General features: G+C 37.3%; 1 protein-coding gene across 2 annotated transcripts; it reads right to left on the bottom strand.

The window, feature by feature from the left end:
* Positions 1-2,331: 2,331 nt before the first annotated feature.
* Positions 2,332-6,788, bottom strand: LOC147482316 (thylakoid lumen 15.0 kDa protein). 2 transcript variants are annotated; one of them, XM_086579952.1, is made up of 6 exons: positions 6,497-6,788; positions 6,187-6,290; positions 4,526-4,616; positions 4,374-4,442; positions 2,778-2,887; positions 2,332-2,673 (listed from the first exon to the last, which is right to left on the bottom strand). In XM_086579952.1, exons 1-6 carry the CDS (start codon positions 6,687-6,689, stop codon positions 2,581-2,583), a joined length of 660 nt encoding a protein of 219 aa, XP_086436078.1. In that variant the 5' UTR covers positions 6,690-6,788; the 3' UTR covers positions 2,332-2,580. The 2 variants fall into 2 exon arrangements, with proteins under 2 accessions (XP_086436078.1, XP_086436079.1); XM_086579953.1 differs by having other exon boundaries at positions 6,187-6,332; positions 6,497-6,739.
* Positions 6,789-11,460: the final 4,672 nt, after the last annotated feature.

Genomic DNA, 11,460 nt, shown 5'->3' with positions numbered 1-11,460 from the left:
TAATCTCATTGTTTTGGAACACCAGCCAATGGAGATGGGAAAGAAAGAAGATTGCAAACAGCGTGACTACGATAGCACGTCTATGGTCAAGAAGAAGAGCAAGATGAAGGATGAGGAAGGCATAAGCGAACTGTCTGCCGCATCCTCGAATTCCGAACAGGCGAAAAAGTTGTTTATAAGTTATAGAACCTATGACGACTTGACGACATACACTATTTATTGGTACATGATTGATCCTAGCAAGTGTACAAACAGTGAAACTAGTACTCTTATGTCCCCGATTTTCACAACTCCTTACCCTGAAGTCTGTAGATGATCTTTTTGATGGGTGGTATTTACGCTAAAAGTATTTTTCATGCTAATTATGGAGGTTGTACAGATATCTTCTCATTTGATACTACTAGGAGTAAGGATCCAGATTCCCCTCCTCCTTCCGTATGGCAGAAAGAGAGTACTCAATTGTTTGCCAAGAGGTGTGACCCTGCACTAGTTGCTACACACGGAAAAATCTATGTGTTTGGATCTGGTACTTTCAACCCCATACCCTGGGCAGAAGTTTTCGACCCAGAATTAAAAGCATGCTCCCCTCTTGCCAAACCTCCTCGTCAGATCACTAAGGATAATTTAAGTGTCATTTGTACAGCTCTTGTGGCGGAAGGAAATAAGATTATTTTGTGTCTAGAAAACTGTTTATTCTCATACGATGTGATAGATAATATGTGGACTGCAATCACCACGTCGTCTCTTTACAGACCAAACCTTTGGTCTGAAAGAACTGCCATAATTGATGATCTTATGTTTACTTATTTCCTGGGGGATGTGTTTGCTTATGATTTTGCTACTGGGAATTGGTTTGAGAGGCCAGTGGAAGGTTTGGGTATTGATTCTATCAGTGAGTTACCTCGTCAGGAGCTTAATGCGGGACGTGTGGTTCACATTGGAAATCGATTTTTGTCTGTTCTTTAGCACGACACCCATTCTTCTGAAAGAAATCAAGTCTCTTCTGATGAAAACCAAGTTTGCATTCAATGTTTGACATTCCAAGTTACTAGGGTATCCAATGCTAAATGGGGAAGCTATTTGCTCGCCGATGTCAAAGCTCGTTCAACTTACTGTATTACTAGTGGAGATTATTTTGATGATTGTTTGGCCATGTAATGTGTTGTTGGGTGAAGGTGGAGGGCGGTTGGGTCTACTCAAAATGGCGCATTGGCAATGCAAGTCTTCATGGACAAGGTGGAGGCGGTTAGATCTACTCAAAATGGCGCATCGGCAATGCAAGTCTTCATGGACAAAGTGGAGACGGTTGGGTCTACTCAAAATGGCGCATCGGCAATGCAAATTTTCATGGACAAGGTGGAGGTGGTATACTCATTTGGGATGCACTGCTGAGTGCTATAAAGGTTTATGGAGATGCCAAGGCATCCTGAAACTAACACTTTATGTCATCTAAGAAGTTTCTTGGCCGGGTCAATTGTGGTAGGGGTAAGACTTGGGTTTGCGGTAGGAGACAGCAAACACACTCAACGGAGGACGATCTTGCATTACTTTTTATGCTAGCGAAACAAATAAAACCTTGATGCCAATATTCTCTTTCACAGCACACAAATTTCGATGGAAAATTTGAGAATTCGGGAGTTCGACTAATGAGAAACTATTACGAATTGTTAATACGAGAGATTAAAAGATTTTCTATATTTGCACTTCTTTAGCGCTGGGAGTCTGGGACTGCTGGAAATGTTTGCACATAGCATTGATCATCCTGTTGTTCTTTGCCCTTTGAACTCTGAAGTGATGTCAACCACTCAACACCACTCGACAAGACTCTTGAAAATCCAAAACAAAGCTGCTGCTGATTTCGACGTTTGCCTGGTGACCCTTCTAGGTCCTTAATAAGGACATCTTATTAGAGCATGCCACCAGCAACACCATAACAAATCCACCTTGCTACAAAAACACGTATTTACCTACATTCAGAAGCATATTATATATCCAGTTGTTATTTACAGCACTGATTATTGAACAAATAATCACATGCAAAAACCCCGATATGCATAATTCTTTGTCCTTCTGTAATCGGCGAATCACCTTACTCTAGGAGTTACGTCATTCTGCTTACTGCTGCCGAAAAGAGTCGAGAGAAAATGATATCTGAAACCACCCCGTCTGTTTCTTGTTAAAATCCACCCAATTCATGAATCTTAACCTCCACATTTCTCTGCTTCTTCTATAGATATTTAAAGAATATATAGTAGTGACTTTAGATTCTGTTCTTAGGACCCTTTCTCATCTTCTCTATTCTCAGCTCTTACCAAATTAAGAAAAAAAAAATTATAGCTAAATTTTCATTCACCATATCGTGTGTAATCATGTCATACTGTTCTCCTTCAAAGATATTTTGAAAGAAATATTACATACATTCAGGCTTCGCTATATTAACCTGCTAGCGTTTTGGAGAAAAAAGAATAATATAGAAATAAAAACAAAAAATCAATTTGGAAGCAGAAGACTTGAACATAATATTGTCTTCAAGCAGGAATAACTCACGAGACAAAATGGCTTTGTGGCAAAATTGTAGCATCACTGAACTTCAGAGCAATTACCTGCACCCACAGGTTCTTTTAAGCAGCTTGATATGGCCATGACAGCAGCTTCAATCGATGAATCTTCGCCCTGTTTTAGTCAGTGAAATGAGGAGGTTATCCTATCGGCCTTCGTCCGAAAAAGAGTATCTTTTTGAAAAATGCATTGTAACTTCTTGAAGAAGAAGAATTCACCTTTTCTTTCCAGTAAAACATGTTGCCATATTTCCCCGCCAAACGGCTCCAGAAGCTACGAGGTATGTCTAGGTCAACTGTAGCCCCAACATTGAAATTCAAGATATTGCCTAACCAAAAAGACTGATAAATGAGTATTGATGCAGTTCTCAAAGTTTGAGATATACTAATACTGTGGCGAACATAAAGAGATAATAAACTTGTATAAGTTATTCAACAAACCAACCTAGAAACTGATAACTGAAGAGAATATCATGGCCAAAGTGAAAGGAACTCACTCTGATATCATTCAAAAGAAGTGCAAAAAATGACAATTGAAAACAAGATAAACAAAAGAGTAGTAGTCAACTTCCCAATCCAAAAAAATCCCAATTTACAAATACATAGATTTTGCGAGCTATGGTTCAATTTTGCTTAGCTAAAATAAGTTTCGTTTCCTGTATAAATATAGAGGTTAGACCACATTACACACTCTCTATTACTAGGTTCAAGAATTAGTAAATTGCAATTTTGAAAGTGACTAGAAGAAGATGTCTTTAAATTGCTTATTACAATCCCTCTCTATTTGTAGTTTAAATATGTCAGAGCTCAATGATGGAGATCGTGGGATATGATATTATCTATAAAATCCAAGGAAAAGCAACTTAGCCAAATGTATATGGTTAGATTCTCAACCAATGAGCACAAAATGCATGAACAAATAAACTAAGGAAATGGTTTTGATTCTTTCTTCCAAAATTATGTTTTCCAACTGCAGCAGCGATGGAAGAATTTACTAGGAAAAAGAAAAGGTGCGACAGTCCTCAAAAAACCTATCACCCAACAATCACCACCACTTTGCTTTATTTGTATCTGTGTTGCTTTGGGCAAACTTTTCTTCATCCCAATCTAAAAAAGATAACCAAAGCTTGTATTGTCAGTAGGAATAGCGTAAGAGTGTTCCTCTGACTCTTGTTGGTAGAGATCCTTTTAGAAACTATGTAGCTAATTTCTTATAAGAGGAAAACAAAATGGTGCTTAAACTGAATTGGGAAAGTCAAAACTCAAAAGTGCCTTGACTCTCATGGAAAATTCCCTGTTCCCACTGAGACCACATTTCCCCCTACCTCCAACCAAACTGCTTTTTTGAGTGCTACTATCAGTCTATCACTGCATGTGTTGGACTTCACTAGCAAAGTGGCACCCGTACTGATGAAACATCTACTAAAGTATGGATCTCCATGTTATTGGTCCACCCCCTAAGTAAAAACATACCACCGAAGATGAATCATCTATTATCAGATGAAGTGCATCATATCATAAACATCCACATAGGCCAAGTCTCTAATGTAGACAGACAAAAAGGTTCATGGTAACATAGATTTGTACTTGATGTGGAGTAAGAAAAAAAATTATGCGCGAAAAGTAAGAGAAACCAAGAATTAAGTAAATCATGTAACAAAGATCGCATCTGGGGTAGGCTTGGTTCGCGAAAAAGAAAATGCTTAAGCTGAAACACAAAGATCACCATAGGTGAGCCAACTATTAAGCAAGGCTCATATATGGAGTACTGAGTACACTTGGTTCTTAAAAAGAAATAGCATTTGAATACTTTACCAAAGGTGGGGTCAGCGACAAAAACAATAGTTCTGTCATCCACTTGCCAAAAATCTTTGATTGCTAATCCTGCATTCAAAGAAAAAAATCAATTACAGCTTAAAAATAAAGATAAAAAAAGCCCACATTGAAATTCAGAATTAGCGTTTAACCTGGTGTATCAGGATAATTTTGTGCCAGAACTCTAAGCTTAAATCCTGTGTCCTTTTCAAGATCAGCAATCTCCTGGGCTAGCCGTATTTCCTAAAAAATGATCCATCCCCTCTTAATTTCATATTTTCATACTTGCTTCTGTGGATGTCTAATGGCAAGACATACATTCTAAAATTCAAACAGTAATGAGGAGACTAGTGATTTTATAACTTATACTGGCCTCCCTTACAAGTACTGCATAGTAAAATACTCTTCGGAAATTGCAGGCTAGAAAGATTTGGGCTTTTCACTTTAGCTTTGAACGTAGAAGTACACTTAAGTGATGCAATGGAGAAATAAGGAGTTTTCTTAACAGGAATTACTTTCTTTTATAACCACACATAGGGTGCGAAATTAAGTAATTTCTTACTATCTACTACTCATTCTACTGTGAACTAGCACCAATCACAAGAAAAGGGGGATCAGAACCACAAGCTGCAAAGGGAAATGTCTCCTGAAAAAAAAGGCCAAATCTGCACATGTCATGCTTGATTATAATTCAAACTACTCCAAGACTGAGAACGCATACCTAGATTATGAACAGAACACGCAGAGTCCGTAAGAGCACACTCTAATGTAACAAACAAGTGGAAGATTTATCTTCCTTGCAACAAAAAATCCATCTCTTAGGATCTTGTAACGACACTTCCTAAGTTGATTCGACCATGAAGATCCTGTGCCATGCCACCACACCATGAATGAAGGATTGGACTTTGGATAGACCGTGCTTAGCTGTATTTCTTGGAACAAAATGTTGGAATGGGGCTCCTAGATACCAGCTTGCTATGGAAAGATTTGTCTGAGAACACTCAATCCTTCCCCTATTTCCATTCGCAATTATCTTCTTCCAAGTACGGTGACAACTTCAAGAGAGTGCAAAATAAATACCACTTTCCCCACCTCTGCATCTGTAACCCCTCCTTAATTGCTATCAAACACAACTGACCCACCAGTACACAAAAAGTGATCAGCTAGAAAACTATTCTTGTTCTGGGTTACTTTATAAAGATTATTAGCCTATAACGGAAGAACTATTCTTGACATCACATATCCATCTAGAACAATGAATGCCTTCCACTACCAACTGGAAATGAATATCAACCTTAAGTCACCTTCGGAGGACAAAATTCCACCCCAAAGGCTATAATCTTAGATTATAAATATATGAAGACTGGTATCCTAGTATGATTAGTATCTCAGTACCATACTTGATGTGAATATCTCCTACAAGTCTACAACCAATTCTCAGTGTACAAAACCTCCACAGCCCCTTAAACAAAGAGCTTTAGTTATCTAACAGACGCCTGAAGCCCAAGCTACTCATTTTTATCGGTTTTCACTACTTTTTTAATACTTATATTTATGCATATCATGTTATTTATTGTTTTAGCTTTTGCACATGTTTTTACTACATTCCAATATTTTGCTTACACTCTTAACTACTATCTTTCCATTTTACTTCACTCAGGTGAGAAACTTGCCGATTGCCATGCCTGTAGCACAATACTACTCTAATACGAAATTCATGCTATTATGCTATTGTAAAAAAAATGACCCAATCATTCAATGATAAGATCATCAATACAGTTAAGATTAAAAATGCAAGTCAATTCAATCATACCTGGCCGGGGGTTAAAAATCCAGCTACATCTATAACTGGACTAAATTCTTTAGGAAGCAATTCAGGCTTGTTAACTCCAACTTTTGCCTCAGCGAATCCAGTTCCTACGTTGTCACAGTCGGTATACATGAATAACTCCTATCTATCTGAACCATAAAAAGAAAAAGGTCTACCTTAAAAGTAAATCCCCAACCCCTCACGACACGATAAGAGTATATATATATATATATATATATATTTATGACACTTTGACGTATACTTGTACACCAAGTAATCAATGGTACACATTACTAGAGTATAGTATAGTTACCAGTGAGTGATAATCCAAGAGCAAGAGTACTGGAGAGAGCGAAATTCAAAGACTTTGCCGGAATATCGGATACCCATCTCGTGAAATATTTGGGTGACTTTAAAACGGAGCGGGTGGGAGAAGAAAAAATTTTGTTGAGTGAATTCGTTTGAAAATGGAGGGAACTTGGACGTACCAAAACAGGAAACGCCATTTTTTTCGCTCTCTATTTTGGTAGGCTGCCAATGGATTACTGACTTATCTGTGCACGTGATTTGCACGAGCTTCTTTAAGCTGTCTAGGATTCCGAGTTGTTAACCGAATGAAGTGGGTTTATTCGTGTCCCCTCGTATATCTAAAATACTTTAAAGATTACGCCTCTCATCTACAGTGGGGCAACAGTATTTTATTATTTTTTAATGTATCTCTTAGTTACTTGGTCATTTATTATTTGTCCTTCTATTTTTTGATTATTTACCTAATTTACCCTATTTAAAAGAGAAAGAGAAAAGTTGTTGGGCATAAAAAAGAGAGATATGGTTGGGTGAGAGGAAAGAGAGAAACGTGCATAGCACGTGCACCATTCTAGTATATATAAAGGGTCCTGTATTGGGCGCCACTAAAATTAGATTGGGCAGCCTCCAGCCCAAGCCCAAACAAAAGTCCAGTACACCCCCCCACCAAATCGCGAAACCGGGAAAACCTATTCTAACTGGTCATCTCTCTCGCGAAAAACCCTTCGAAAAACCTAACAAAAAATACTCAAAACCAAACCTTTTAAACCCTAATTTGAAGGGAGATATCTTAAAACCAAACCAAACCTTTTAAACACACCGGAGATATCTTGCATTCATTTCCAATTTGAAGGTAAGAACTTCTTTTTGATCTTTGTTGCATTTCGTTATGTGTCGATATTTATTTGTTAGATAAACTTTTTGGGAGTTGGACATTGATGAGATAATTGATTTTGGCATATTTAGTTGTTACATTGGCGAGTTTGTGTGTGTGTGTGTGTGTGTGTGTTCGAGTTGCGAGATAATTGCGAGTTGTGAGTTGCGAGCTTGTGTGTTTGTGTGTGTGTTGCTCACAATAAGTCCATCTGTTGAATTTGAACAATTAACATGTCCTTCGATACATTTCGTTCTTTGTTCAGATACATTTCGTTCTTTGCTCGTTCTTTGTTCAGATACATTTTGTTACATTTGATATTTGTTTTGGCTGGTTCATTTTAATTCGAGTTTTATTTTGGCTGGGTCGTTTTAATTCGAGTTTCATTTGGATTCAAGGACAGCGCGCATTTGGATTGTGGCACCGATTTTAATCTGCATTTGGATCTGCATTTTCAAGGTATGAAGGATGCATATAGCAAGTTCTTAAGTGATAAAATTGAGCATTGCTAATAGCTTAATACAACATTGACCCACTAGGATGTATGTATGTTAATACCACAATGGACAATGATGTTGTGTATTTCAGTGCTAGTTACTCATGTTATAGAACACTCTTCTAAAAATTAATGGTCACAATTTCAGAGGAGTTTTCTTCCACCTCAAAACACCTATCAAATCTTGGCATACCAAGAATATTAAAAATGGTTCAATAGTGTTGGTGATATATGTTTTACTTTACAGTAGATCCTTATGTAAGATATATTATCAAAATTTTGCAAATAATTGCCGCTTTATTCAATGTGCTTTCTTTGAGTCTTAGTTTAGTCCTTCATGAATTTGGGTTTAGGTTTGTGACTGTTTTGCAAACGTATCAATGTGTAGTGTTGAAAAGTCCAAATCATACAAAATAGTGATGCATGTAAAAGAAACCCTTATTGTTCCCATTCAAGTTTCTAAGATCATTGATGTCCTTGACTCATGGGAGATGTCCATCAAAGGATACAACAATATCAATATGTTATCAGGCACAGCATGAAATATTATATACAGTAGCAATAGGACATTGTGGCGATTGAGACCCCTTAGTGTACACTCTTTTGAGTTATCATGTTGAGTTTGGGCTGGGGGCTTGCGGTTGTCTTTGAGTTTTTGGGCGGGACTTTAGTTCTGCTGATTGATTAGTTGGCTTTTCCCACGACTCATTTGCGTGAGCCCTTTAAGGTTTAAGGATGCGAAGTGTGTCAGGGCTTGTTTTTGGTTCAACTTGATACTGATAGGTGCTGCATTTGTTGGCGACTTAGTTGGCATTTAAATTGTATTGGAGTGAGGACAGGGAAATAGTGGAGATAATATTTGAATTTTTTTGCTTCGGGTCTTGTATTGGGCGCCACCAGAATTGGATTGGGCTGCCTCCAGCCCAAGCCCAAATCGCGAAGCCTAACAAAAGCCCAGTACACCCCCCACCTAATCGCAAAACTGAGAAAACTTGTTGTAACCGGTCATCTCTCTTGCAATTTCTCACCCAAAACCCTCGACAAAATCCCTCTCACGATTTGTAAACAATCATCCTTCAATCCAACAATTGAAGCATTTTCTCACAACAACAAAGCATTGTGAGTTGCTGGGCCTGTTGGTTCTCAAGTTCTTCAACTTCTTTGTCTTCAATCAACTTCAAGTAAGTTAATTTGTTTTGTGTGATCAATCAGCTTCAACTTCTCTGTCTTCGATCTGCATTGTGTTGGGTTTGGTGATAAACAGGAAATTGTTTTGTGTTTCATCTCCATTTCTGATGGATGGTTGTGAATTCGAGTTTTCAAGGTGAAGTTATGATAATTGTGTTTCATAATCGATTTTCAATGTGTTTCGCCTTATTTACTCTCTGTCTTATGATAATTCGAGTTTTCTGATGGATGGATGGATGATAGATGGTTCTGTCTTCAACTTTAGATGCCAGTAAGTTAATGTATGAGGCGATTATGATAAGGATGACTATAGAGTAAATAAGGATTAGGAGGCATATCAACTTGTTTATAAATTGGTTTGAGTGTCTCCCTCCCATTTTCAACAGTGTGAGTTTAAAAGAATTGAAGGAATTGCGAATATGTCGTAGTCTTGATTACATTATCTGCTATTTTGTTGGTCGTACTTCTTGGTTAGTTTTTTACCTAGGATATATATTTTGTAGTCATCATGTTTAGAAATAGGAATGGTTGGATGAAAGAAAAACATGTAGAAATGTGAACTCATCCAATTGTGTCTCAACTACATTGGTAGAAGTAGAACAACTCTTTTTTTTTTCACTAGAATTCCTGTTGAATTTCTCTTGAAAATTTGGTCATCGTTACGAGATGAATGAATGCAGCAGAGGCTGCTTGATAATTGTAAAATGTATAGTCTACCTACGAAATGAACGATGAATTCAATCCGTAAGTAAACTAAAACTAATCTTTTACTATCTCAATTATCAAAGCTTCTACTCTCAATGCGAATTGCACTAAGTGGAGTAAGAAGTTCGTTCCACTCCTAGTTCCCTAGCATGGATTGTTTTCTAAGTCTAAGAAATCAGTCTTAAGTCAATGAGAGCTTTACGAAGGGGAATTAGACTACTGATGCAACTACCCGAAATGCAACTAGTCGACTATCCGAGAACTAAGGGAATGCTACGTTGATTCGATGTTAAGGAGTTAGAGGGGGATTGATTCCACCTTAACTCAACTTAATCCACTAGCTTAACGAAGTCGTAAGTAATCGAATTGAACTGCTACGCAGAACAATCGGTTCTTCCTAATCCCTAATTACACATGGCATTTCTACCAATTAATAATTAGCATGTGAACGATTAAACCCATTCTCATGGTGAACTAAACGTTTCTAGAGTGGAAAGGAAATTACGACAATCTCCGATAATTGGAATCAAGCTTTCATCAAGGCTTCTCAACCCCCTCTAATGGAGGTTTAGCCTTGAATCATTCGTAATCATTTCCATTTAAATTAAATCTAAACATAATATAAAGCATTGAAATTTACTTAATTTAAACAATAATGAAATCTAATTTAATGACTAAAATGAAATAAAGACAGAATTGAAATTAGATCTAGAATTGGAAATGACAAAATCGAAATTGATAAAGAATACTTTACTTTATTTATCTAATCAAATTGAAGAACAATATTCAAAGGTTCAATCTACTACAATGAATTGAAACTAATTAAACTAAGTTCTAAAACTAATTAATGGAGGCTAACTAATCTAGGTCTAACTATCTACCTAACCTAACTGCCATTAACAAAGAGCTAAGCTTTTGTTTTTATACATTCAGATCCAAAATCGTGCATGGGCTTGGAGCCATGTTTTGGGGCGGAGAATCGGGCCCAAAACCAATTCTTTTCAAATCAAAAAGGCCTCTTCAGCTGCAGTTGGCTTCCACAGACTTTTCGTCCACTTCTGCTCCTCTGATTGGGTCAAGGCTTAGACCATTGCAAAGCTCTTTCCGAGCCGGTCCTTTTGACATAAGGTAGGCCTCAATCCGAGGTCTGAGTCCAAAGATATGGCATTCGAAGTTCTGCTGACTTTTTGCTCCTTTATCTCGCTAAAGTGGTACATTTCGCACATAATGGACTTTGAAGCTGAAATGCATAAAAAACACGTAATCAGTATTAACTCTTACTTATTATTCACATAATTGGTCTAACAAGATGATTATTAAGGGGTTAAAACTACAGTTTTGGGCTCTTATCAAACCACCCCAAACAAAGCATTTTGCTTGTCCTCAAGCAAAGATGAGAAATTAGAATAAGTGACCAAAAATGGAGTTCTAACTACTCTCGTTTATTTGAGTCGACATTGCATTGACCATATGCAACAAGGCCTTAAACCACTAGGAATTCCCTAGTGGACGAAGTTATAACCTCGTGAGAGTTTTCGATGAAGGTACTCACAAACTTCATCTATCTACTACAACGACTAAGAAAAAATAAAACTATTGTTTCCTTATTCATGCTCAACTATCTATACATCTCTCTAGCAATTGAATAAGAATAACCAAGTCAGAAACCTAAGCTAATATATGCATAATAATCTATCATCTACAATAA

The sequence above is a fragment of the Coptis chinensis genome, chromosome 8 (genome assembly GCF_015680905.1).
Source record: "Coptis chinensis isolate HL-2020 chromosome 8, ASM1568090v1, whole genome shotgun sequence".
NCBI lineage: Eukaryota > Viridiplantae > Streptophyta > Magnoliopsida > Ranunculales > Ranunculaceae > Coptis > Coptis chinensis.
This window is presented reverse-complemented; position numbering and strand designations above follow the sequence as displayed.

What these genes read in the sequence shown, in the direction of transcription:
- LOC147482316 (XM_086579952.1), bottom strand. Translation starts at nt 6,689, where the DNA reads ATGGCGTTTCCTGTTTTGGTACGTCCAAGTTCCCTCCATTTTCAAACG. An exon ending in TCTTGGATTATCACTCACTG is followed by an intron (nt 6,291 to 6,496) that starts GTAACTATACTA and finishes GTGACAACGTAG; the next exon opens with GAACTGGATTCGCTGAGGCA. An exon ending in AAATTATCCTGATACACCAG is followed by an intron (nt 4,443 to 4,525) that starts GTTAAACGCTAA and finishes CTTTGAATGCAG; the next exon opens with GATTAGCAATCAAAGATTTT.